At 40.5% G+C, this 23,129-nt stretch overlaps 1 protein-coding gene and 1 long non-coding RNA gene across 4 annotated transcripts; one reads left to right on the top strand and one right to left on the bottom strand.

Moving 5' to 3' along the window:
• Positions 1-1,067, bottom strand: LOC147574924 (uncharacterized). Its single transcript, XR_015242859.1, has 2 exons — positions 1,002-1,067; positions 1-411 (listed from the first exon to the last, which is right to left on the bottom strand). It is a non-coding gene; the product is annotated as an uncharacterized LOC147574924 (long non-coding RNA).
• On the top strand, positions 816-21,277 carry TRMO (tRNA methyltransferase O). Of its 3 annotated transcripts, none has more exons than XM_086683569.1 (5): positions 816-971; positions 5,583-5,757; positions 8,420-8,577; positions 10,833-11,498; positions 15,079-21,277. In XM_086683569.1, the coding sequence occupies exons 1-5, from the start codon at positions 896-898 to the stop codon at positions 15,336-15,338; spliced, it is 1,335 nt and encodes a 444-aa protein (XP_086539695.1). In that variant the 5' UTR covers positions 816-895; the 3' UTR covers positions 15,339-21,277. The 3 variants fall into 3 exon arrangements, with proteins under 3 accessions (XP_086539695.1, XP_086539697.1, XP_086539696.1); XM_086683571.1 differs by lacking the exon at positions 15,079-21,277 and adding an exon at positions 12,077-12,223; XM_086683570.1 differs by lacking the exon at positions 15,079-21,277 and adding an exon at positions 12,074-12,223.
• The last annotated feature ends 1,852 nt before the right edge of the window (positions 21,278-23,129 follow it).

Below are 23,129 nucleotides of genomic sequence, written 5' to 3'. Positions count from 1 at the left end.
TTTGCATGCTTTTGAATATTTTATATTGCAAGCCATTTATTCTCCCCACCACAAACAGGATAAAAAGCCCATATACAGAATTACATATGCAGAGAAACTTGACATAGGTGAGAGATGACGTTACAAGTAAGTAGGTAAAAGGATAGTATTGTTACAAGGATAACTGGTCATCGCATGGGATGAAAATACGATTCTATTTGGCCCTTTTCAGAGCTGTCCAGAAACAAAGATTACAATCTCTTCTATGTACATGGCATATTGACCCTCAATTTCATTCTCGCTTCAATTCCCGCAAAGTATGGAGCACACAAAAAACTCCCCACTTACCCCCATTCCAGTGTGAGGCTCCCCATCCATTAGACTTTAAATAAGGTTTACTTGGGGTTCCTTGCTGACAATACATCGTTTTTACTGTGGAAAAATTGAATATACATAAGTATAAATAATCATCTGTGTATTCCTACCACGCAAGAATTTCTAACATTTCCCAACATCCGATAATTATGCTAATGTGGTTAACTGCATATATCCATCCTTTTTCTTTAAAAATTCGAGAGAGACATCTTAGTGCATAAATCGTCATCGAATGTCCCCACTGGCAAGCAATGGAACGCGGAGTCGCTGACTGGCGGGGAATCGCAGCGGATCCGCTAAAGTCAACGGAGGCCGGGACCCGGGAAAGGAACCGAGGCCGGGCAATGGCTTCAGCGCTCCAACCCTAACCTTAACAGGGGCCGCCAGCGCCACCTGCAGTGAGTTCGCCTCCCTCTCCGCGCATGCGCCAGGCCCTGAGCCCGCACCACCCCGCCAGCGCGGCTTCTGCGCAGGCACCAAGTTCGAACACAGGAAGCGGAAAGTCTACCGAGTTGGGTCGGCACCTCAGTGAAAAGTAGTCATGCGCGTCTTGGAGGAGACAGGGCCTGAGGCCACAGCGACCCCGTGCGGGTGCGTGAAGCCGGCTTTGGAAACAGGTAACTTCTAAGAGACCGGCGGTTCCGCACCCAAAAGAGGCCTAGGCTCAGGCCTCCGACTTCAGTGCAGAGAGGGTCGTAAAATGTGAGAATTTGAATCGAAGTGCGTCATTGTACTTACCGAAGCCACGGATCACGTGCACCAGCGACCACGTGATTTTGCTGAGGCGAGCGGGATGATGTCATCTGTTCTGGGTAGCTGTGGTTGGCTTGGTTTAGGCGTGATGGCCGGAACAGCCACGTGCAGTGTAACGGCCTTTCTCTCAGGGGGTTCTTGCGCCTGTGGGAGAGATAGGATGTGAACGTTGGTGTTAACGCGCGTTAGGAATTAATAAATGCCCCAAGAGAGAGGCCTCCTGGGCTGTAGGAAGTGAGGAGGGAGATGTGGGAAAGTTTTGGGGCGGAGAGACGGGAAATCTTTTTATTTGTTTGTTTGTTTTTTTTTTTTTTTTTTTTTTTTAAATTTTTTCCACGTTTATTTATTTTTGGGACAGAGAGAGACAGAGCATGAACGGGGGAGGGGCAGAGAGAGAGGGAGACACAGAATCGGAAACAGGCTCCAGGCTCTGAGCCATCAGCCCAGAGCCCGACGCGGGGCTCGAACTCACGGACCGCGAGATCGTGACCTGGCTGAAGTCGGACGCTTAACCGACTGCGCCACCCAGGCGCCCCGGGAAATCTTTTTAAAGTGGGCCTGGAAAGATGGGCATGGGTTTATTTTCCCTTCATCATAGCAGAATATTACTTTTAGAAATTAGAAGCAAATGGAAGAAAGTCAAAGTCCACCATCATCCAGAGAAAACCACTGTTAATATCTTGGTGTCAACCTACCATACTTCTTTCAGTGCATGCACGCTAGAAAAATGAATTGATATGTGACCCCATGGTTTTGTAACTTCTTTCTAAAACAAGTTTCATATAAATCTGTGACCATTAATAACTTTAAGGGATTGCACATTATTTTTCTTTAGAGATGTGTTCTAACTAACCAGTTCGCTATTGCTGGACGTTTAGGGTACTGCCAGTTTTCATTGTTCTGAAGAAAATTGTTAAAACTAAAATCTTTGTGTTATAAATGTTTAAATTAGATTAAATTTGCTAAAAGTACTTCTACTTGGTCAGAGGTTGTGCTCATTTTAAAAAGTTGTTGCACAGTGCCAGATTGCAGGCTTATATTTTGACAGGAAGGAGCAGGGCTCAGAGGTCTACATAGCATGGGATTGGGGAGCTGTAAGTCTGAAATATTGGGTGGATGGGGGGCGGGGGTGGGTGGGAACCGTTGTTTGGATTCAGGATTGTAGAGAACCTTAAATACCAGTGTAAGAAATAGAAAGTCTCTTAATGGTGAAAAGTGGAAAATTTAAAGTTAGAGGGTAGCGGGGCGCCTAGAGTAGCTCCATTGGTGTAGCTTCCGACTCTTCATTTTGGCTCAGGTCATGGTCTCATGGTTGGTGAATTGGAGCCCCCCAGTGGGCTCTGCCCTGACAGTATTGAGTCTGCTTGGAATTCTCTCTCCCTCTCTCTGCCCCTCCCAACTCCCCTGTGCTCTCTCTCAAAATAAATAAATAAACCTAAAAAAAAAAGGGGGGGTAGCATAAAATTAAGGAACAGAATCTAGAGGATTGGTGTAGTGTATTTTAACAGGGAGAGGGACCTACGTGGGGGACATGAATTATATATAAGGGTAATTTAACAATCCAAGCCAGAGGTCAAGAAGACCAGAATTACCTTGTGTACAAAAACTCTGCATTAATAACTGTTGGTTTTTCTCTTATTACACAGTTAATACAATTGTAATACCGTTAAAATGAGGGAAAGGCCTAAGTAAGAGCTTTGAAAAACACTCTTTGCTGAGCACTTGGTGTTATACTAGGTGCTTTAAATATTTTTTCCACGATATTGAAGTATTGTGAGATTCTTCACAACTGTTAATTCCACTATGATAAGAGTTCTTGTTGTTTCTTTTACCCAAACTTAGCTCAGTGTCTGGCAATTGTATACACCTGGAAAGTGTTTGTTAAATGAAAACAGGACACAGGGATCCCAACTTACTAGGTTAGGGCTGTTTTTTTGGCCATTTTTCTTTATGACATTTTAATGGAACTCTAGAGACTTGTTTGGCCTCAGTTTCTTCATCTTTAAAGTATTTACTGTCTTTATTCCACAGGAACATGGATAAGGATAAACAAAAGAAGGCCTGTAAACATATTGGAAAAATATTTAAAGTCCTCAAAAACATACACAGTATGGAAGTATCGTAGAATCATAATATTGAAAGAGAAAAAGCAAGCCTGGGAAGATAACATGTAGTTTAATACCAGTTTTTATAGAGTTCAAAGACAAAATAAAAATTATGTAGGCATGCATATGCATGTGATAAAATTATATTTAAAAAACTACATTAGAAAAAGAAGTGAGTGACAAAGACCCCATTCAGGCACCTGTTTATCTCAGCAGGAAGGATGGGTGTGCCCTAGGAGAGAGACAACATTAAAAGATAACAATTTGTTGGTAAAACTCTAGTTCTTGGGATGTGTGGTGAGTACACAAGATTTCATAATATGATGCTCTAATATATATGTGTTACATATAATATTTTATATGTAGCCAATAATATAGTTTTTATAAGTGAAAAGTAAAGAAGGGTGCTGTGAGGGACACTACCAGGCCTATAATCTCACCACCTATGCTGGTAATGGAAGCTGGAAATAAAATGATGGTCTGGAGTGTCTTTATATCATCTCTTAAAAGAAGTTAGTAAAGCTTTCATGAAATGTAAAGAAAAAAAAGTTATTTGTAAATTAGTTGTGGATACCTTGGACTTTAAACCTATATTGATACTGGCTAGCCAGGTTTCCTTCTTTTTTTTTTTTTAAATTTTTTTTAACGTTTATTTATTTTTGAGACAAAGAGAGACAGAGCATGAACGGGGGAGGGGCAGAGAGAGAGGGAGACACAGAATCGGAAGCAGGCTCCAGGCTCTGAGCCATCAGCCCAGAGCCCAACGCGGGGCTCGAACTCACGGACCGTGAGATCGTGACCTGAGCTGAAGTCGGACGCTTAACCGATTGAGCCACCCAGGCGCCCCTGGGTGTCCTTCTTTTGCAAGGAGTTGCCACTTAGGAAAAAAAAAAGGGTTTCTAATTATTATGAAAAGTTCAAATATTATACAAATTACAAAGTCAAATATAAAAATAATCCAAAAATCTCACTATCCATTTTACATGTTATCACATGCATTTACCAAAATGTTAACATTTTGGTGAATATCCTTCCAAATAGTTTTCTTAGCATACATGTACATATTTAGGTGAATGTATAAACAAACTTTCATAAATGGGATTATGTTCTTTCACTTTTTCAATTCCCATTTTAATCAGGTTAGACTTAAACAATGCTTTTTTCCATGTAACATGAATTTTTTGAGTATCTACCCCCGTGCATGCAATATAGACAGTGAACACTGCAGTAAACAAGACAGAAAAACTCCTGCCCACAGGGAGCTTACATTCTAAAGGGGCAGAGAGCTACTGGACAAGCCTAATCTGAAATCTACCCTGTGTCTAGACATTTTAGTAGTATGATCCCATGTACTCCCTTTATTGCTTAAACAACTTTGTTTTGTATGTTCTGTTTTTAATTGAATGCATCCCTATTTGGACACGTTTTCCCCACTATCCAAAAGTAGAGCATCCCTACAAAATGTTTCATAAGCTGAAATGGCATAATGCAAAGTAGTTACCATTAATTTATATGGAAAATATTTTGAGCATTCCTCAGTGCAAAAAATAATCTCTCTTAGGCTTTTCTGTTACCTGAGGACACATCTTGCTAGTGGATGCACAAAACAAGATAAACCACAGATGCTCACAGACAAAGTTCAAAAATCTAGTGTCTTGATGCTCAGATGCTTCCTGGGGAAGGACCTGGGTGGGGCCGATCTCACACCTTGAGGTGCACCCTGCATCTATAACAGATCTCTGCAAAACAGATACTGAACAGTATTTTCAATTTTTGCCTTTTTTTGGTAAAAATAAACATTGGATTTCTTTTGATTAGCAAAAACAAGTACTAATGTAGGTCTTTGGTAAATGTGCAGTGGCTTACTGCAGACTTCTGAAAAGCATGAGGATATCTGTATACAACCTCTGTCTCCTTATCTTTAATTATTCTTTGCCTTATCTTTCATACTCCAGCCAAGCAAACTAGCTTGTTCCCTACATGTGCTATGACAGTTCTCATTTAACTTTGTGTGTGTGTTATTCCCTCTGTAGTAAATACCGTTTTAGCCCTGACCAAAGTCACATGCCTTAGAAAATGGTAACATAGAATTTGATTTATGGTCATAGTAGAACAGCTAAAAGTGCTCCCTGTCTTTCTTTTCTTAGACCTGTACTCTTTCTGGCTCATCATCCAAAGGGATATAATAATGTATATGTAAGAATGAGGCTATTTATATATATTCATGATACTATATGAATCATTTTTAATAGTTGCATAACACTTGGTAGATGTTAAAACTATGAAATCAGTGCATTAAAGAAAACATGTTTTCCTACATCTTTATTTGACATTTTGACTAATGATTTCTTACCTGATTTTCTTCTGTAGGGAATCTTTTAACTGAGCCAGTTGGCTACTTGGAATCCTGTTTCTCATCCAAGAATGGTACTCCAAGGCAGCCATCTGTTTGTAGCCATTCGCGAGCTTGTTTGAGAATTCGGAAGAGCATCTTTAATAATCCTGAACATTCCTTGATGGGCTTAGAACAGTTTTCTCATGTTTGGTAAGTTGTTTTATAATTAGAAGTGGTTCTTGGGGCCAGAACTTGCCCTTGAGTAAAGTACTCCAGTTGAAGGCAATCTTGGAGTCTGCCATCCAGACCATCCTTCCTATTGCATGGAATTCACGTACCATGTTCTCACACGTGATTGTCTGTATATCTTGAGCAACCTCATGGAAGCTTGGAACCCACTGAGGGGGCATGTTCCATTTGCAGTTGGTTCTAACTATAATAAATGCCTTCTGTCGAGCTGAAATCTGCAGACCTTCTTGATTCTGCCTGTGGGTACCTATTGTCTTCTGGACCAGGGGTCAGCAAGCTACAACCCATGGACCAAATACATCTACCTCCTATCTTTGTAAATATGTTTATGGGAACACAGCCACTCCTATTCATTTATGTATTGTGTGTAGCTGCTTTTGTGGTTTAGCGGCAGAGTTGAATAGTTACAACAGAGACTGGTTGGCCTGCAAACCCTCAAATATTTACTGTTTGACCCTTTACAGAAAAAGTTTGCATGACTCTACTCTAGACCCATGAAGAATTAAGTCTATTCTTTCTAAAGACAAAAGAGCTTTAGAAATCTGGATACTTTAAATAATAAAGTGTTACCTATATTAGGACCTATGTTATACTAGTGTTACTGATTGTCACTTGGAATTCTGTCTCTGTCCATTCTTCCTCACTCCAGCATCACCAGTATGGCTTGGTATAATTTTTTTTTTTTTTCAACGTTTATTTATTTTTGGGACAGAGAGAGACAGAGCATGAACGGGGGAGGGGCAGAGAGAGAGGGAGACACAGAATCAGAAACAGGCTCCAGGCTCTGAGCCATCAGCCCAGAGCCTGACGCGGGGCTCGAACTCACGGACCGTGAGATCGTGACCTGGCTGAAGTCGGACGCTTAACCGACTGCGCCACCCAGGCGCCCCTGGCTTGGTCTAATTTTAAAGTGAAGACCTAAAATTAGGTATTTATTCTGAAATAGTTTATATTTCACGTTAATTTGGAGATGTGGGTAGAGTAAAAACATGAGTGTCTGACCTAGTTTGTAGGATCTTGGTTAAATTAATTAAGTTAAAAACATTTACTGATATAAAAAAAATGGGTCTGGATCTATATAAAGAGATTTTTCTGTATCCCTCCTATTTTTCTCCTCTCTCGTCCTCACCCCCTTACACTCTTCAGAGATTATTGTTGTTAACAGCTTGGTGTATATCCTACCAGGCTTTTTCTTTTCCTTTTTTAATACACATAGAAGCATATACATACACATTGGGAGTGGGTGTTTGTTTTAAACAATGGAATATGTTTTCTTCACTTAACAGTATATATCATGACAGTACATAGAGATTTATCCTTTTTGCTTTGATAGCTGTCTACTTTTGGAAAATATGGGTATACCATGATTTGACCATTCTCTTGCTAATGGATAGTTATTTTGATATTATAGTAATGCTGTAACCTTCTTAGACACAATTCTTGACACTTGGGTATTTTTTACAAATAGGGTATCAGAAATGGATATCGAGCTAGAGGGGGTGCATATTTATAACTTTGGAGAGCTACTGCCAAATTGCACTTTAGTAAGCTTAATTTATATTTCAAAGATGTATAAAAATGACCTTTTCTCTGCGTTCTTGCTGACACTATATGTTATCAGTTTTTTTTTTTTACGTTTTTGCCTGACAGGGAAAAACAGTATTTTATTTTTCAGTTCAATTTCTAAATTATTAGGTTCAACATCTTTTCATATGGTTGCTATTTTTTACTCTTTTGTGAATTGTCTATTCATGTTCTTGGCTTAATTTCTTATGAGTTGTCCTTTTCTTTGTGATATGTAGGAACAGTTTATATACCACAGACATTAACTCATCATCCACTATACAGGTAGCAGACCTTTTCTCCTGAGATGACATTATGTAGTCATAAATTTAATGAATTCAAATCTGTTGTTTCTCTTCTTGGCTTCCTTCTTTTGTGTTTTGTTTAGGAGCGCCTAGTCAAGTTATTTAACATTTCTGAGCCTCATTTTCCTCATTCTTTTTTTTTTTTAAAGACACACTTTTTTTTTATATTTATTTTAGAGAGAGAGAGAGAGAGACAGACAGAGCGTGAGCAGGGGAGGGGCAGAGAGAGAGGGAGACACAGAATCTGAAGCAGACTCCAGGCTCTGAGCTGTCTGCACAGAGCACAATGCAGGCTTGAACCCATGAACCGTGAGATCATGACCTGAGCCGAAGTCGGATGCTTAACCAACTGAGCCACCTAGGCACCCCACAATTTCCTCATTCTTAATGGGGATAAATTACAAATCTTACACTTGTTAAGAGAATTAAATGAGTATAAAATTGTCTAGCATACTGCCTGGCAAACAGAAGGCATTTACTTCGTAAATTTTGCTCATTTCGGCACTTGACAAACATTTGCTAAGTTCCTACCATATGCCAGTAATTGTGTTAGAGGCAAAGGATATGGAAATAAAACTCTGCCTCCCTTCAGGGAATCAGAATGGTATTTTCCCCCTCATTGCTTACATTTTAATACCATTAAAAGCATTGTTTCAGTTCTAATTTGTGGGATTAAAGATTGTTTCCCCTCAAATCATTGTGATACATTAACTTGTGTTCTTTTCTTACTCAGTGGTTTGGTTTATTTTCAATAGGATTTTGTTTGTTTTTCACAAAAATGGTCATTTGAGCTGTAAGGCAAAAGTGCAGCCTCCTAGGCTGAATGGCGCAAAGACTGGAGTTTTCTCCACAAGGAGCCCTCATCGTCCCAATGCAATAGGATTGACTCTGGCCAAGCTGGAAAAGGTAGAAGGTAAAACATTTCCTTTCTACTTTTATCTTTTTATCCTTACCCAAAAGAAGTCTTCTAAAGCCAATGTAGTATTCACCACTGCCTGTTACTCAGATGATTACCAATGGTGCGAACCCCTGAGAACTATCAGACGTTGAAGAAAATGAAATGACTCAAGGAATGTTACACTTAGAAATCAATGCTCATAGGATGCTCAGAGTCTGATTATATCATCACATATGTCAGAATTTATTAAGTTATTTTAAAATAATGAAAGATTTCATAATCTTTACATTAGTAACCAAATTTTCTTTGACTTGGAGTACAATAAATACAAAATAATTCAAAAATAATTGGTCACTTTCAGAATTAATACACAGTAACTGGTTGTATGTGGAGATATGGTAAACACACAGGGTGGTGTTGTATTATTTCTTCCTTGCACCTTTGAGGAACTGGACGTGCATCATGGCTGTAGCACCACTGTTAACTCTGATGTGTGGCAAAGGATCTGTGATGAATCTCACTATAATATTTAATACCGGTCAGATTGTGGAAGTACCTGTGTAGAATATCAGATTAGTCTTAACTGTGTGTTCATATATAGCCTAGTTAATGGACCATACATTTTTTGGAAGCATCCCTTTCTTTTTTTTTTTTCTTATTAAAGTATAAATGATATGTTAGTTTCAAGTGTACTATATAATTCAGTATTTATATGCATTGTGAAATCATCATCGTAATAAGTCTAGTAACCATTTGTCACCATACAGAGTTACAAAAGTTTTTTTCTTATGATGTGAATTTCCAAGATTTACTCTCAACAACTTTCAAATATATGAGACCGTATTATTGACTGTAGTCACTGTGCTATACATCACATCCCCATGACTCATTTATTTTACAGTTGGAAGTTTGTATCTCTTGGTCCATTTCAGCCATTTCAGCCATCTCCCCACCCTCTTCTCTCTGGAAGCCACCAATCTATTCTCTGTATTTTTGAGTTTTGGTTTGTATCTTTGTTTTGTTTGTTAGTAAAGCATCCTGTTCTTGAATCACTCTGACCTAGTAAGCACATTTGTTAGGCAAAAGATGAAATAGGTATACTGGGAATCAGAAGACCATTCCAGGCCTTAGCTTGCTTGTTTGTAAAATGGGCTCAGGAGCAGGACCTGCCCTCTCTGGAACTCCATAGTATTTTTTAGGATCTTATGAGACAAAAGTTCTAAGAGTAGTTTTTGGGCTGCTTAGTACTAAATAGGTAAGACCAGTTATTTTGTTTGTTTTATTCCAGAACTTGAACTTCCTCTCCTGGATTGTATTCAGCTGGGCCTTAGGGAGGTTTTCCAGGAAAATTCTGTAGCCAGTTAAACTTGAGCTTTATCAGTTTGTGATAGCTAACCAGCTTGGGTAGTAGTACTGGAACATTTTATGATCATTCATGTAACCCACACATATATTCTGAGCACTATAAATGTGCCAGGCATTCTTCTAGGTGCTGAGGTATAGTGGTAAACAAATCAGATAAAAAATCCCTGCACTGCAGAAGAACTTAAAATTCTAACAGGGAGATCAAATGAGAAATGTAAAAGGCAAATACATTAACACTGTAGACATTCTTAACAAATAAGTGTTATGGTGACTTCTAGTATTTATGTGGTGCTTGACAGTTTGTAAAGAGGGTTCACGTATGTTCAGTGTCTCTTTGGGCTTGATAGGGTAGCAGTCTTACTTCCATGGATGAAGGAACTGAGGCTCTTTGATGTTTGATAATTTTCCTAATAGCATCCAGCCAAGTGGTTGTCTGACTAAATCCCATGAATTTTTACCCATGTTACAATGCCTTTCCTCCTTCTGCAGACGTTGTTAGGCATAATCCATCACCTAGGAAATCCAAAGTCCTCATTCCAAAGTTCCAGGCTCATTCACAGTGAGCATGTTGTAGAAATCAGTTTCCTGTGTTGGTCATGTTTACAAAAAATTTTTTTTTCTTAACATTTATTCCTTTTTTGAGAGAGAGAGAGCCAGAAAGGCTTTGTAGAAGAGATGTTATATTAAGAGCCTTAAAGAACATGCAGGAGTTTGACAAGTAAAGAAGAGGATGGGTTTCCAGGTAGACTGAAAAGGGTGTTTTGGTACCAGGTATCAGAGAGCCTGGCGTGTAAGAGAATTGTGAGTAAGCTTGGTGAGACATAAAAGGATGGTGTTAGTTTATAATTGTTTGCACTATTCTTCATTGTTATTATTTCTAAGACGAGGTATTTTTCACATTATAGGTGGAGCCATATACCTTTCTGGAATTGATATGATTCATGGCACACCTGTCCTAGACATAAAGCCCTACATAGCTGAGTATGACTCACCACAAAATTTGATTGAACGTTTACAGGACTTTAATTTACAGAATAACCAATATAAGCATCCAAACACGCCCCAGTCCGGTGGCAAGACTGACAGCTGTGACCAGCAACAGCTCTCAAGGTATGATAAACCACAACACTATGGTCACACTGAGGAGAAACTTAAATGTGCCGAAGACAGAACTTCAGGAGAAAACTATATGAAACGTGACAGCTCAACACAAATCCGGCGAAACTCCCCTAAGCACAGGGAGATAGTGGGGGATTTGTGTGTCAAATCCAGAAGTGATCAGAGTCCAAGTGTGGCAGAAGAGCAAATCGGCCCATATTTCCTGGAGAAGAGCTTCTCAGAGGAAGGTACAGAAAGGAGGCAAAGGAGAGGGAAAGAAGCAGTGATTTCACAAGGAAGTAGTACAGAGGTCCAGCCTGTGGTCCTTCACGGCCGTCCCAGGAGGGCTGATGCAGCCCACTGCAGCGTGGTCCCCGCGTGGGTGAGAGAGGCCCCTGTGGCCACCTTGGAAGTGCGGTTTACTCCTCACGCAGAGATGGATCTTGAGCACCTCAGTTCAGGAGGTGTACCAGGTACTTTCTGTTTCTTATTTCTGAATGAGAGCTTTAGTCAAATTTGGTATTTCTGAGGGCAGTCATACAGCATATTTGTCAGGATGACTGGCCGTAAGAAATGCAGGAGTATAAAATAATATTTGGGCAACACTACCATCTGACGACTTCCATTCAGCCATGTTGTTCAGTACAGTGAGTCCCAAAACTCAGTAAAGTGTTTCTGAGAATGGCTGTTGCCTCATGAGGTGGCTCGTGATTTAAGTCCTCTTATCAATCTGTTACAGTAGTTCCTGGGGTTTTCAAACAGCATTCAGAAGCTAAATTATGCTTGTTCTATACTTATGTCAATTACATTTTTTCATCTGTTTTACTGTCTGACTAGAGAAATATCCCATCTTATTCCATCAGGTGGCACAGAGCCCAAGAGTAAGAGGTAAAGGGTCTCTTAGCACAGTTATTGTCACCATAAAGTCCCAGCCCTAAAGACATACCTTTCACTGTAGAAGAGGGGCCACAGGGCTTTTATTTGGAGCATGTTTACTTTACCACATGGTTTTTAACAAACATTGTAATCTGGTTTCCCCTGTCCACAGCAGATCCCGAGCAGCAATCTAGAGTGAAGGAAGGGGCTGTTAAGAGGTAGCTGCAGTGATTCCAGTAAGAAGTAGCCAGTTAAGTTGCCAAGAGTGTGTCTGATTTCATCTGCCACTCCAGGATGTGTTTCTCGTTCTTCCCTAATGCTTTGTGTTTAAACAAAGCATTTAATTTTTTTTTTTTTAATTTTTTTTTTTTTAACGTTTATTTATTTTTGGGACAGAGAGAGACAGAACATGAACGGGGGAGGGGCAGAGAGAGAGGGAGACACAGAATTGGAAGCAGGCTCCAGGCTCTGAGCCATCAGCCCAGAGCCCGACGCGGGGCTCAAACTCATGGACCACGAGATCGTGACCTGAGCTGAAGTCGGACGCTTAACCGACTGAGCCACCCAGGCGCCCCAGCATTTAATTTTTAAATTGACCTCTGTATTTAAGAAGTTCTGTTTATGGGGCACCTGGGTGGCTCAGTCAGTTAAGCATCCACCTCTTGATTTTGACTTGGGTCATGATCTCATGAGTGCAGAGCCTGCTTGGGATTCTCTCTCTCTCTCTCTCTCTCTCTCTCTCTCTCTCTCTCTTTCTCTCTCTTTCTCTGCCCTTCTCATGCTTACTCTCTCTCTCTCAAATAAATGAATAAAAAACTTAAAAAAAATTCTGTTTATGAAAGTTGTTTCATCATTGTATACAGTTGATGGGAGGAGGAAGGTAAGTTTAAAAGGATTTTGTGATAGAACAAAGAAAGCAGTGCTGCCTGGAAGATACTTTGTATTTATACTTACCCTTTGGCCTGCGGTTATCAGTGAATGCTTCGTACTTTGGAAAGTTTTATCTTTTTCAAACTCTAGTGCTATGTGTCTGAGAGATTACAGTATGCCTTATTGATTTAAAAATATGATTAAAAAGAAATTATGAAATGTAACTTTATAACAAGGACTGATTTAGAACAGAATTTGGAGCCAATACAGAAATAAGAAATGACCTCAGGAAGTTTATACTCTAGAAAAGAGAAAAGATATTGAATGGCAGCGTGTTGTGTGTGTTGGGGCGGGGGGGTGGAGAGGATGTGGGGATTGGTGCTGGAACGGAGTGTTGTGGGCACATGAGGCAGAGAAGGATTGTGACTTGGGGAGCAGAGAGGAAATCTGGGAAGGCTTCCTGGAGGAAAAAGTATTTGAGCTAAACTTGGAAGGTTTAGTTGGCAGAGAAGTGAGGTGCCAGGTGAACAACCAAAGGCCTGGAGCTTTTACCAGTTACACTGTTACTAAAGAGTGTGATGTTTTTAAAGCTCCTCTTTTTTAAGTGGCCTTGGAGTCCTTTTATGAGCCATGCAATAAAGGAATATTAGCACTGCATAATTGGTCCTTCTTTTTCTTGATTTTGTCTTTGTTTTTTTAAGTGATTCTATGTGATCAGCATTTGAATTGGTTGGTCTTTTGTTTTTGACCAAAAATTGAACTTCATGGCTTTACTTACAAACTTACTTATTGGATATAGCCCAGAGTGATTTTTGGCTGTTGTCTAAAAATTGAATTTACTTTCAGAAGAATAAAGATCTACCACCACTCCAGACGATATTTTGAATAGGGACAACACTGTTTAAATAACATACCCTCCTGGAAGGGCCCAGCCTTTATTTGGATGTATGTTATGTTGTAACTATTAAAAGTTAGGTCACAGTTGGGGCTCCTGGATGGCTGAGTCGGTTAAGCATCCAACTTTGGCTCAGGTCATGATCTCGCGGTATGTGAGTTCAAGTCCCGCGTCGGGCTCTGTGCTGAAAGCTTGGAGCCTGGAGCCTGCTTCAGATTCTGTGTCTCCCTCTTTCTCTGCCCCTCCTTACTCGTGCTGTGTCTCCTTCTCTGTCTGAAAAATAAATAAACATTAAAAAAAAAAAAGTTAAGTCACAGTTAATTTTTTATTTAAGTTTTGTACATACTGTATTTTTAAAAATTATAATACATCCACAATTATATAAATGTAGGAAGTTTGCTACTTAACAGGGTTAAACATCTTTTTACCTGAAATATAAACCTGGGTGGCATGGGGTGGCTTGTTCCCTAGTGATGGTGTTCAACTTTCTCAGCGTATCTGTTTTGTCATGTCCTTGTTCCTTAGGGAATGTGGTGTTACTTTTTTTTTTTTTTTTTTTATGTTTGAGAGAGAGAGTGCAAGCAGGACAGGGGCAGAGAGAGGGGGACAGAAGATCCAAAGTGGGCTCTTCACTGACAGCAGCGAGCCCAGTGTGGGCTCAAACTCACGAACTATGAGATCAGGACCTGAGCCGAAGTTGGACACTCAACCGACTGAGCCACCCAGTCGCCCCTGTGGTGTTATTTTAAGTAGGGGTGTGACACCAACTATCTGAGGCACCTTCTCTTACCTATAGCTGGAGCTCTGGGTATATGTGGGTTTAGTCCTCTTTCTTGTGGCTTTCTGAGAATGCTGGGACTGTGAATGCATTTCCCTGACCATACTTCCTTTCTGAGAAGAAAATGACAAGGAATTGAATTACAGTCTGTGTTGAGATTAGATAGAAGATTTTGTTTAGCACATGAAAATTGGGGGCATGCATAAGTTTAATCTAATGATAGTAAATACTACTTGAAAGTGACATTCTGTGTAATGACTGAATAGATTGGCAAACCCAGTTCATTTTACGTGATCATCAAGGAACCAACCAAACTCCACATTAAAGTTCACTGTAATGATGGGGCGCCTGGGTGGCGCAGTCGGTTAAGCGTCCGACTTCAGCCAGGTCACGATCTCGCGGTCCGTGAGTTCGAGCCCCGCGTCAGGCTCTGGGCTGATGGCTCGGAGCCTGGAACCTGTTTCCGATTCTGTGTCTCCCTCTCTCTCTGCCCCTCCCCTGTTCATGCTCTGTCTCTCTCTATCCCAAAAATAAATAAACGTTGAAAAAAAATTAAAAAAAAAAAATAAAGTTCACTGTAATGAAATTTGACGTGCATGACTTTCAGCATTAAGTTGTATTATTCTCATTGCAGATGGCAGTCAGTCTTCATTTAAGTATTTTCAATCAGCAGAGGAAGCAAGGCACGCCATTGAGGCTGTGTTGTCAGCTGACCCTCGGTCTGTATATCGACGGAAGCTCTGCCAGGATCGCCTTTTCTACTTTACTGTAGACATAGCACATGTCACTTGCTGGTTTGGTGATGGCTTTGCAGAGGTTCTAAGGATCAAGCCAGCTTCGGAGCCTATTCAAATGACTGACCCTACAGAATCCTTGGTGTCTCTGGGATCGTAAGTAGCCTCTATCGTGTGTTTTAAACAGCCTAATTGACTTTGGATGGGGCTGTTCGATTATCTGTATAAGCTAACGATGTGCCGCCTTTGCAAAAAGAAGCAACACTTTGTGATCTCATTGCTTTGATTGATTTGGGTTGTTCAAAATATTTATTTGAAAAACCTATATTTTAATAAAGTGAGAGATGTAAAATTTAGAGAAATTGCCATATGCTTTTCAGTTGGTTAATGTTGAAGAATCCAAAGGTGTTGATGTCTCATTGATTTCTGAAAGAAGCTGATTATTCTTGGCACTTGGTAAAACTGGGCAGAGAGCATTCTAGCAGGAACTTACAAGCTAAGGGGATCTGTTCAACAATTCATACTGGTTTTCTTGTCTGGAATAGCTTGACCCCTCTATTTTATTTTAAATCAAACTGAGTTAACATTGTTTTAAGAAACTAACAGATCTGGGGCACCTGGGTGGCCCAGTTGGTTGAGTGTCTGGCTTCAGCTCAGGTCATGATCTCACAGTTTGTGAGTTTGAGCCCCGCATTGGGCTCTGTGCTGACAGCTTGGAGCCTGGAGCCTGTTTCGGATTCTGTGTCTCCCTCTCTCTCTGCTCCTCCCTTGCTTGTGCTTGCTCTCTCTCTCTCTCTCTCTCTCTCTCTCTCTCAAAAATAAATAAACATTTTAAAAAAATTAAAGAAAAACAAGAAACTAACAGATAGAACACAAGTGGTTATAAAGATTTTTAGAGATTAAACCCCTGTATATCAGAGACTTTGACCCATACACATATATATGTATGTAGTATGCATATATTTAATCCTGATTCCAAAATAGAGACTCTGAAGTTTCTCTGGATGTCTTTGTATCAGAAAAGAAAGTCACTCCAGAGGTCCAAGAAAATAACTTAATTACCGGGTTATTTCTTACTTATTGTGTGAGTATTTACTGAAAAGCTACTGTGGGTTAGGTTTTGGTGATAAAAGGAGATAAAAACAAGATGCAGTTCTTGTTGCAAGTCATAGTTAGGGGAGGAAGAAGACATAACCACATTATTTTATTACAGTTAGATAAATATAGTAATTAAGTCTGTTCATGGTTCCTGTGTAGTACCACGTAGGAAGCAGTTGTAAGAATGTATTGCCTATAGGTGATTTTAATGATGTGATCCCAGATAACTGAAGATTTATGATCAGCATAACCAAATTAGATACCTGTCAACATGACAGGCTTTCCTAATCACAACTGTAAATCTTTTTTCTTTAATTTTTTTTTTAACGTTTATTCATTTTTGAGAAACACAGAGAGACAGAGCATGAGTGGGGAAGGGGCAAAGAGAGAGGGAGACACAGAATCTGAAGTAGGCTCCAGGCTCTGAGCTGCCAGCACAGAGCCTGATGCGGGGCTCGAACTCATGAACTGTGAGATCATGACCTGGGCCGAAGTCGGACACTTAACCGACTGAGCCACCCAGGCGCCCACAACTGTAAATCTTAATAGCTGATTGGTCATGGTTTTGAAATGAGTCCTGCTGCCTGTAGATACTTGCACAGAGTCATTTGTGGCTGATGACACTGCACTCTTGAACCAAACTGGATTGCCTTTGAGGTTACTTAGAACCTCTTGGGGAAGTATCTTTAACTTGATTTTTAAAATCTCTTTATTTTGAGATAATTACAGATTCACAGGAAGTTGCAAAAATAGTGTAGAGGCCATGTGTACCCTTCACCTAGCTGCTTCCCATGGTAACATCTTACATAAACTGTAGTATAATGTTAAAACTAGGAAGTTGACATTGGTATAATCTATCTTTTATTTCGAATTTGATGCCTTTTCTCTTAAAATTATTTTGAGACTAAATCAGGGCTTGAAGCACAAAATGTTGATATTTAATATTGAAAAAATAGTCGGAGGATGATAACAACCAGCCTTCTAGCAACAGGACTGTTCAGTTGTTTGAGATTTTAATATACATTCTCAGGATTTTAGAACTAAAATCCTAAATGTAATCCAGGTTAGTTCTCTGCCCACGTACCAGTCTCTTCAGTATTCCCAGTGTTTGGCCTTTAAGCCCCCACGTAAACCCCTCAGTGATGATCCTTCACCCCTGCTCTTTGTAGTTCATTATGTATGATAGTGCTCATTATTAAAATACTCTTCCTTTCTATGAGATAAAGTCTGTTCCCTGATAACCACTGTTATGTAGCGGGGCCACATAACATATGGCTGATCGTGCCCTTGTGTTAGCCTGTCAGATATTATTCTAGCTCCCTACCCCTCGGTCCTGTCTCTCTGCTGAGCCACCCCCCCCCCCATTTCCTTCAGCTCTTTCTCATTTAACATAATGTTAAGCCTCTCCCCACTCCCAATCTTTGAATCCCCATGTGAGCTTTTGTCTCTAGGTATGTATTTTCAGTGTCCTGTTGTGAGGCAGTTTGGATCTCTAAGTCATGAACTTCCATCCCTCATAAAGAGAAATAGTTTGAAGTAAGTCTTATATTCCTTTTCATTGTGGGAACTTTTCCAGAAGAAGGAGGTACAGTACTCTGTATCAGCCTTAAATTTTAGCCTTTGCTTTTTGGTGCCTGTAGGGGGAGCCCTTGATAACTGTTTCTTTTCATTTCACTCACCTGGAGATAAATTCCTGTTATTCAAGCTGTTTAGGTAATTTTGGCTTTCAGCCCACTTGCCCCAGCTTTCCTGAACGGTAACTTCCACAAGAAATACTGATGCTTGTCAGTCTCTTATAGGAATAGATTAGAGGATGTGTGGCATTTATTAAATCTTTAAATTGTAGCTTGGCTTAAGGGCTGGCATGGATTATTTCAGCATGTGGAGGCTGTTCACAACCAGAAAGACTCATTAGCCAAACCCATGAGCATGCATATACATGGTATTCATGCTTTTTATGTATTTGTGACTTTTTTCTTTGGAGAGAAGAAAATGGAGCTAAAGATACAAATCAACCTCTTGTTGGTAGTTTCCTTTTTGTGATAGAGTCCCAAAGAAGGCAGGTGAAGACTCAGTAATGAAATCTGTATCAGTTACTGAACTTCTTTCCTGTCCTTGGCATGAGGATACATGCTTTTTCATACATTGATCAGAGGTTAAGTAACATGCTCAAGCTCACACAGCTGGTCAGCCATGCATGGAGGATTTCAACCCATCCAGTCTGGCCCCAGAGTTGGCTCCCTTCCCAGCATGGCTCTGCTGCCTCCCCCTTGCAGATGCAGATGCCTAGCAAACCATGCTGGTTTATTTGACGGGTCAGCAATTTCATGTGCTTAGTAAGTGTAGGACACTTAGAGTGATGTTCATGGGAATCCAGCCACTAAATGAAGAACAGGGGGAGGAATGAGAGTAGAAATGCCCATTCCAGATCTCTGTGGGACCTCCTGGGAAGTAGCATGGGAGATGTGGAGAACACTGACTTTGGCCTCAGAAACTTCAAGTGCTGTTTTCTGCTCTGCCCTGTGCTAGCTTTGTGACCTACGGCAAGTCATTTTACCCATCTCCAAGTTCCCACCCTTTGTTGTTCCAAGGATAATGCTTGGGAAGGTATTTTCTAAACTCTTCAGTGGTCTACAAATTTAGGTAATATTTACATTGTGCCTGTTATTACTGACACCCTTTCTGGCTTACTTGCCTGGACAGGCAGACTCAAGGGAACCAAGGGGTCCTTAAAATACAATGTGTGGATGACCTTTGTTTTAATTACAGTTTTTTTGTTTTTTGTTTTTAGTAAGTAGACTTCATACCCAGCATGGAGCCCAACACAGGGCTTGAACTCACGGCCCTGAAATTAAGACCTGAGCTGAGATCAAGTGTTGGATGCTTAACTGACTGAGCCACCCACGTGCCTCCAGAATTTTTTTAAAGGACTCCTGTTAGCAAGTTATAGGATATTTTGCTAAGGGAGATATCACAAAGTGTCCTACCTTAAAAACCCAGGTGACATTAAGCCACATGCCTAGGGCAACGTCTTCCTTCCACCTGGCCTTCCCTTCTGGGATTGCACATGAGCTGCCTTCCCTGCCTGTGTGTACAATCAGAAGGCCAACCCCTTTCTCACACATGATCCTCTCAAGTGTCCTTGGTCTTCCACCTTCTTTCCTGATTCCAGCCCAGATACTTCAGGAAAATCTCTGCATTTCTTTTCTTTTTCCTTCTTTTCAAGTTTTTATTTAAGTTCTAGTTAATTAACATGTATGACAAAATTGGTTTCAGGTGCAGAATTTAGTGATTCATCACATATATCTGTATTTATTTTATAAGAAAATAAAATTGTAGTCATGGTATGAAATTATTAAGGTAAGTTCTACCTCTTTGACAAAGAACAAGCAAGTCATAAGGATTAAAGCTCAATGAAATATGACAGGGTTTTTTTGTTGTTAAAATAAGGCTCCTGGGCGCCTGGCGTGGCTCAGTCAGTTAAATGTCCGACTCTTGATTTCGACTCAGAACATGATCTCACAGTTTGTGAGTTTGAGCCCCGCATCAGGCTCTGTGCTGACAGCCATGCAGAACTTGCTTGGGGTTCTGTCTTCCTTTCTCTCTGCCCTTCCCCTCTTGTACGTGTATACATGTGCTCTCTCTGTCTCTCAAAAATAAACATTAAAAAATAATAATAATAATAAAATAAATAAGGCTCCTAATATAGGTAGTCACCAAATGACTCTCCAGAATCCACTCTATTCTACTCTGTGCCTTCTCCACTTTTGTAGGTTCTAGCAGGTGCAATTCACAGAGAATTTAAGGGGTCGGTCAGTGCATGTGACTGTGAACAGGCACAAAAAAAGCCTTTTTGATGTGCATAGGAGGTAAAAATTCAGTGATCCACTCTGTTTTTTGATGGAGGGGGCCACTTGTCCAGTGAACTCTCATACCACACTAACCAGTTTTGAGTCAATGTGTGTTTGTGTTATGCTGACAAAAAAGGTAGGATTGTATATAACACAGTGTCATCTACCTGTGCTGCCTTGTAGATCACTTGAGAATTCTATCAGATTCTTTGCTAAATCATGCAATTCAAGATCTATAAACCTTTTTTATTCAGTGATAACAGTTTTTATTTTTAAAAAAAATTACCCACATGCTAAACACTGCAGAACTAATAATTCTTCACATTGGTAGAGACACTATGGTTTACAAAGCAATTTAAAGTATATTATGTCTTTTGGCATCCTAAACCTATTATGGGTTAATCTTGCTTCTGAGAGCTAAGCTTGGCACCTAACTGCTATTTAGAACAGGGGTCCGCAAGCTATAATCCAAAGGCCGACTTCGGCCCATGCCCTGTTTTTGTGTAACAGCCTAAGAGCTAAGATTGGTCTTTACGCTTTAAATTTTTTTTTTTTAACGTTTATTTATTTTTGAGACAGAGAGAGACAGAGCATGAAAGGGGGAGGGTCAGAGAGAGAGGGAGACACAGAATCTGAAACAGGCTCCAGGCTCTGAGCTGTCAGCACAGAGCCCGACGCGGGGCTCGAACTCACGGACCGTGAGATCGTGACCTGAGCCGAAGTCGGATGCTTAACCGACTGAGCCACCCAGGCGCCCCAACATTTTAAAAAGATTGTAAACAAAAGCAAAAAAACAACATGTGACAGAGAGTGTGGCCTGCAGAGCTAAAAATACTTATATTTGGCCCTTTGTAGAAAAGGTTTGTTGACCCTGATTTAGAATATTACTCCTCTGAAAAGATGTTTTGAGTTCCAGAAAGGTTATTTACAAATTAAGTTTTTGGGTTATTACATGCTCTAAATCAGGGATTACCTATGTTTTTCAAAGGACCTAGTCATATAGCCATGTGAGAAAACTTACAAATATGATATAAGTACCATGTATGTTTTAAAATACCCTATTTATATGTATAAAATGAGGTTGTACAAATCCGTGTTTACACACATGTAAAACATTTCTGGAAGGATAAATAAAAATATGCTAACAGTGGTTGCCTCTGGGGATTGGTCTCTGGGAGCTCATTGGGGAAGGGAACTTTATTCTCTTCAGTATGTTGTGGGTTTTTTCTAGTCATGAACACATTATTTTTATATGTGGAGCATAAGGAGAGTAAAATGTCCTAACTAAAATAAGTTAGATTTCTACATCTAAATACATAACAGTGTGCCCTCCTCCTCCTGCCCCAAATCTGGTAAATACAGTTAGAGACATTTTTACTTTTTCCTGGAGCATCACATGTGGATCACAAAAGCAGAAACGGCCCTGGTCACACATCAGCTGTGGAGCTGAGCCACTTTGGGGCAGGTAAACTGGCGGGGCCTGAACAGCTTGTCCCTAAGGGTACACTGACATCTTCTGTTCTTCCAGAGACAGGGTTTTGGGTAAGGTATTGTGCCTATAGGTAGAAGACAAGCGCCTGTGTGGATGGTGTTGCTGGCAGAGGGCTGAGCCATGGAGAGCACCTTAACCCAGTACTCACCAAGCCTGTGCAATTCATCCAGTCTGGACTAAGGGATAGGTCTCTGCTTGTAGGATCCATTCACTCATCAGCTCCACCCACTGTCCCTGTCTACTTGTATTATTTAGTAAGCTCACACACTATGTGACTTGGTGGGGATTTCTGTTCCTGCATCCTCAGAGCTGGCCCTTACCCACTGTCAAAATGGAAGCTCAGTCAGCAAGAGAGGAGAAGCTTGGAGCTGGGATCAGCTGTGCCCACTGGGTCAGGAGGCTGTGCTGAGGTGGAGGTAGGGCAGACTAGAAGGAAGGGTAGGCTGGCGTGTTGGCAGGTGGCAGAGCAGAGCCTGTGTAAGGGATGGAGTAGGGCTGTTGACTTATTTGGAGGCTCAGGCTCTGCCTGGGTTGGGGAGGAGTTGGGGTCTGAGAGGCAGAACCAAGTCCCAGAGGGGTTAGGCAGGTTATCCAGGGGAGCTCAGGGACCCATCATATCAGAACTGCTTGAAGCCTGCTTGGGATTCTCTCTCTCTCTCTCTCTCTCTCTCTCTCTCTCTCTCTCTCTGCCCCTACCCCACTCACTCACATTTTCTCTCTCCCTAAATAAATAAATTTTTAAAAACTTTAATAATAATAAAAAAAAAACAGCTGATTTTTCTTTCTTAGTTCTTTGCCTAATGTCCTATCTTTGCCAAGATAAACAGTCACATTGAAAGATACCTTTAATATAGTCAGACAACACAAGTATAGAGTGCATGCAAATGACTATAAGGGGAAAATAATTGACATAAAATTAATGAAGCCAAGCACAAAATATTCACTGGGTCATAAGGTGGGAGGAGCTTCGTCATCAGGGCTTGCCCTTCTGTTCTTCCTCTGGGGAATCCTTCTACTGCCACGTGAACAAGCCCAGGTTAACCTGCTGGATGATTCTCTAATCATGGCTGAGTCTCAGCTGACACCGAACCAGTCACCAGGCATACAAATGAAGCTGTCCTACGTCGTCTGGATCTGAGTTGTCCTAGACCAGAAAAACTGCCCAGCCAATACATAGAAATGGGAAAAAGTGTTAATTTAAGCACAAATTTTAGGGTTATTTGTTACAAAGTGAAAGCTAGCTTTTGTGTATTTAGCTACCACACTCTTGAGGGGAGCAGTAAAAAGCTGATTTATCTAACAGGCGGGGTTAACATGAAAAACTCCTTAAATGATGAAAGGGTCTTTACAGTAGTATAGATTTTTTTGATAATAGTAATGAAAGAGTAAATAAATAATGGCTAATGTTTATCAAGCACTGTGGGTCAGGTATGGAGCTTTACATGGATAACTCACTGTGGGGAAAGATACTACTATTTTTTCCATTGTACATATGAATAAACTGAGGCTC

This window comes from Puma concolor, chromosome D4, assembly GCF_028749965.1.
Source record: "Puma concolor isolate L17-30 chromosome D4, mPumCon1.1.hap2, whole genome shotgun sequence".
Taxonomy (NCBI): domain Eukaryota; kingdom Metazoa; phylum Chordata; class Mammalia; order Carnivora; family Felidae; genus Puma; species Puma concolor.
The sequence above is the reverse complement of the archived record's forward strand: the minus strand, read 5'-3'. Positions and strand labels throughout refer to the sequence as shown.

Excerpts from the sequence above, each read along its gene's own strand:
- TRMO (XM_086683569.1), top strand. The coding sequence starts at position 896 with ATGCGCGTCTTGGAGGAGACAGGGCCTGAGGCCACAGCGACCCCGTGC. Across the intron at positions 5,758-8,419 it reads GAACAGTTTTCTCATGTTTG|GATTTTGTTTGTTTTTCACA; the intron begins GTAAGTTGTTTT and ends TATTTTCAATAG. Across the intron at positions 8,578-10,832 it reads CAAGCTGGAAAAGGTAGAAG|GTGGAGCCATATACCTTTCT; the intron begins GTAAAACATTTC and ends TTCACATTATAG.